Source organism: Branchiostoma floridae, chromosome 17, assembly GCF_000003815.2.
Source record: "Branchiostoma floridae strain S238N-H82 chromosome 17, Bfl_VNyyK, whole genome shotgun sequence".
Lineage (NCBI taxonomy): Eukaryota > Metazoa > Chordata > Leptocardii > Amphioxiformes > Branchiostomatidae > Branchiostoma > Branchiostoma floridae.
Window position 1 is genome coordinate 14921964 of NC_049995.1, and position 4319 is coordinate 14926282.

At 43.8% G+C, this 4319-nt stretch overlaps 1 protein-coding gene across 1 annotated transcript; it reads left to right on the top strand.

Annotated features, from left to right (window-relative positions):
- Positions 1 to 342: 342 nt before the first annotated feature.
- LOC118404047 (red fluorescent protein drFP583-like) lies at positions 343 to 4094 on the top strand. Its single transcript, XM_035803000.1, has 6 exons — positions 343 to 549; positions 842 to 934; positions 1450 to 1601; positions 1776 to 1875; positions 2496 to 2626; positions 3094 to 4094. The coding sequence occupies exons 1-6, from the start codon at positions 358 to 360 to the stop codon at positions 3272 to 3274; spliced, it is 849 nt and encodes a 282-aa protein (XP_035658893.1). The 5' UTR covers positions 343 to 357; the 3' UTR covers positions 3275 to 4094.
- Positions 4095 to 4319: the final 225 nt, after the last annotated feature.

Genomic DNA, 4319 nt, shown 5'->3' on the forward strand with positions numbered 1-4319 from the left:
GCTTTCTCTGCTCAGTACTCAGCTTTTAGGAAACAGTGTGGCTGTTGAACACACACCACTACCTGTGGACCACCCCCCTACTGTAGTGATTGCACAAACGGAGATGGGCACCGCATTTCAAAAATAAACTTCCTAAGCTACTCGTACTTTCTTTTACCTTTTACCTTTTAGATTATAAACTAGGTCTTCTCGAACTATCGTGTTCACAAAGAGAGAGAGAGAGAGTGAGAGAGAGAGAGAAAGAGAGATGGAGAGAGAGGGGGAGAGAGAGGGGGAGAGAGAAAAATATTACAGCAGGAACAAAAGAATTAACATATTCATCATCATTCTACCAATTTGCTGACAGGCGGTTTCATAATGGTTGAGTCTATAGCTGGGAGGCACAGCTCGATACATCACTGCCAAACTGACTCCTCCCCCAAGGAAACTCCTCCCACACGTTACACAAGAGAACGGCATAAAAAGGCTCTGCCGGGGACCGCACCGCACTTCCCGAACAAGCTGTCTTCCCGAGTTCATCCGAGACCAGCAAAGATCCGCGCAACCATGGTAAGAACTTTTCTTCAGATTTGCTCTCATTTTTGCCATTCAAATCTTGTGAAATACTCCTGGTGCCGATGTATAGCTGTGTGCTCTTTCAGCGTCAAAGTTTCTGGCCTTTTTTTCGGTATCATTGTCGATATTTTCAGCTCGTTTGTAAAGTGGCGCACAAAAATGTGGCAGAAAAGTTTCTGTGTGCAATTCGTCGGCATTTTCAAGCCACTCCTCTCATCCTTCAATTGCCTTGCTTTGTTTGTCATCTTCTTTTTTTTAACATTTTTTAAATTTATCATCATTTTAGCCTCTGCCCGCAACCCACGACATCCACCTTCACGGCTCCATCAACGGCCACGAGTTCGACATGGTGGGGGGAGGAAAAGGCGACCCGAACGCCGTAAGTTTGTCGTTTCTGCTTTTTCTTTGACATAGACTTTCTTATATGCTGCTATTAATAAGCGGTTATTGTGTATTTATGTTTAAGATACCGGTTACTTCTTTCTAAGGGTGAAAGTTCGGTAGTTGTCGGGAGCAAAGTCGCGAGGAGGTCCTCAGCGCGTCGGACATTTCGGCACCTGGCAGTTCGGGCCCTAGCCGAGCAGAACGATTCGGCTCCATGTCTTGGACTGAGGAAAGGGCGCATAGCTCTTACCCTAATCTGAATCTTTACTCAACTCTTGTCCTTACTCTAACCTAACCCTAACTCTAAAACTATCCCTAACCCTAACCCTACCCCTTACTGTAGCCATAAACATATCGCATAACCATTAGCTATACCCCGAGCAGTCCTGGACCTGGGGCCGAATCGTCCTGATCGGCGAGAGGCCGAAATGTCCTGATACCGGTGCTAAATGTCAAGCCTCGGCTTCGGCCTTAAAAAGTTCTAAGGAAGTCTTGTAACCCTCTTTACAGGGCTCGCTGGTGACCACAGCGAAATCCACCAAGGGTGCCCTGAAGTTCTCTCCCTACTTGATGATCCCCCACCTCGGGTACGGGTACTACCAGTACCTCCCCTACCCGGACGGACCCTCGCCTTTCCAGACCTCCATGTTGGAAGGATCGGGGTAAGTTTTTCTTTGTGGTCTTCTTTCTGTCTTTTTTTCATGATAGTTGAATTCGATTTTGAATTTGTTTTTGCATCGTACTTATCAGAAAAGTTCTATCATGGGCTCCCTAGCGGCTTAATAGATTACTGCAGCGTGAATTTATCTGGTTTATAATTTTTCTTTAATTTTCAGGTATGCAGTCTACCGCGTGTTCGACTTTGAAGACGGAGGCAAGCTGACTACCGAGTTTAAGTACTCCTACGAGGGTTCCCATATCAAGGCCGACATGAAGGTAAGTTTTGCTGAAACTTTCTCAGACTCTAAATTTTGAAGAAAAAAAAGTAAATTGTTTTAGACACTAAGAATTTTAGGCAGGGGTACTAGTATTTGAGCATGTTGTGAGGGATTGCATTGTTTGTAGCGACCTCGAGTAAGACCACAATGACTCCATTCATTTTACGCGAGCCTGTCCAACATCCCGGTCAACTCGGCCCAACACCTTGGTAATCTCGGCCAAGGATAGTGTTAGGGTAAGACTAGGGATAGGGTGTTGGACTGAAATCTCAGACTCTATACATTTGGAAAATAGTAAAATGTTTTCAACACTCCAATAGGAAACTTCTGTACGGAGATGGAAACCCAGTGCTGGACTTCACTTGAACATGTTGTGTGTGAGGGATTGCATTGTTTGTAGCGACCTCATGTAAAACCACAATGACTCCATTAATTTTACGCCCAGCACAAATTGCTTCCGTTGGTCCGGTCCAACATTCAGGTCAGCTCGGCCCAACTCCTTGGTAAACTCGGCCAAGGATAGCGTTAGGATTAGACCTGGGCTAGGGAGTTGGGCCGGGTTGGTAAGAGCCGAAGAGTTCGACATCCAACAAAAATCTTCATGTTTTCCTGCCTCAGCTGATGGGAAGCGGTTTCCCTGACGACGGCCCAGTCATGACCAGCCAGATTGTCGACCAGGACGGCTGCGTGTCCAAGAAGACGTATCTTAACAACAACACCATCGTGGACAGCTTCGACTGGAGTTACAAGTAAGTCTTTACCACCTTCGCCAGGGTATGTTTTTGTAGTGATTGTTTGTATGTTTCTAGATGAACGACAGAACTCGAGATGGCTTAGATGAACAGTGCTAGTCTTGATATTTGGAATGTAGGTAGTTATTTGATGGGACCGCGAAAGGTTTAGATTTTGGGTCACTATCAGCTCGTTTTGAACTGCAGCAGACTGTCTGATTTTAAGTTCTGGATATGTTCGTTTTTTTTCGCTAAAACTTCGCTGATTCATGCATTGTATTGCTGTTTCCGAGGTATCGAGTGTACATTTTAAAGCAAAGGTACAATGTACATTGGTTTGCGTTCATTGTTTAAATGTTTGCGTTAAATGTTTCCATTTTATGACTTATGATACGTGAACTGTTATGGATGTTTCCAAAGAACGGAGATTAACACAGCTCATTGCACATGAAGAGTTCTAACTTTTTGTTCCTACCTCCTTCCAGCCTGCAGAATGGGAAGCGCTACAGGGCCCGAGTGTCGAGCCACTACATCTTCGACAAGCCCTTTTCAGCCGATCTCATGAAGAAGCAGCCGGTCTTCGTGTACCGCAAGTGCCACGTGAAGGCTTCCAAGACCGAAGTCACCCTGGACGAGAGGGAGAAGGCGTTCTACGAGCTGGCTTAGACAACAAATCAGGTCATTCTCCAAGCAGATGTTGGGCAGAAAATCGTCCAGAAGGTTGACAGTTCCCCGTTAGTACCCATGCTTGGTTGGTACATAACAGTATCATTGTCATTGTCATGATGATTGTTATCATATACCAACCATGTATGGGTGTCGGGGGTAGGCACTGACAGAAAAGCTTTCTTTTCTCAACATCTGCTTGGAAAGATTCCTGTGTGGTCGTCTTAGATCGGCTTGAAACAGACTGCGGCAAATTCCTCCATGGCAGGCTTTTTGATTGGGCTTTTTCAACAAAAACGTACGACTTCAGACTATTTGAAACCAGGTACAGTCAGTAAAGACACACGATCAGAAACAACACATGATATTCTGAAAAAGCCCAGACTAGAAATCCTTCTATGGCGGCTACTGCAACAATAGTGTTGTCATTACTTCTTATCAGTAGGTGTTTTTCTTTTTTCATAAGTGGGCACGGCAGACTTAAAATCTCGTATTGTTACTCATAATGTCTTTAAATGCTTTGGGGAGTTTTTTCCTTATAGGAAATCTTGAAACATTAAATACATACATTGTATGGCAGTATCACCAATCCAATTTGGATCGATCAAAACTTGAATAAAAACTTAACCAATACCGTAGCAGTTACTTGCATTGTCAGCTTGATATAACGTTAGCAATGGTAACAAAACAAGTATGCATTTACTCGTCTTTATTTTGTTGAAGAAGAGCAATGTATTGTCCTTATAGAGCAACTTGAAACGTTTTCTTATGTGGGATCTTTGGGTTCTTTGGTTTAAAATAAAGGTTTTGGGCTACTATATGAATGTGTCCTGTTCTATCTTGTACACGGCATAGTACAAGGTAAGGTATATACTAGTACATATATATATATATATATATATATATAGAGAGAGAGAGAGAGAGAGAGAGAGAGAGAGAGAGGAGGGAGAGAAACGGACAGAGAAAGATAGAGAGACAGACATAAAGAGAGAGAGAGAGACAGTCAGAGAAAGAGAGACAAAGAGAGAGAGACAGACAGACAGTC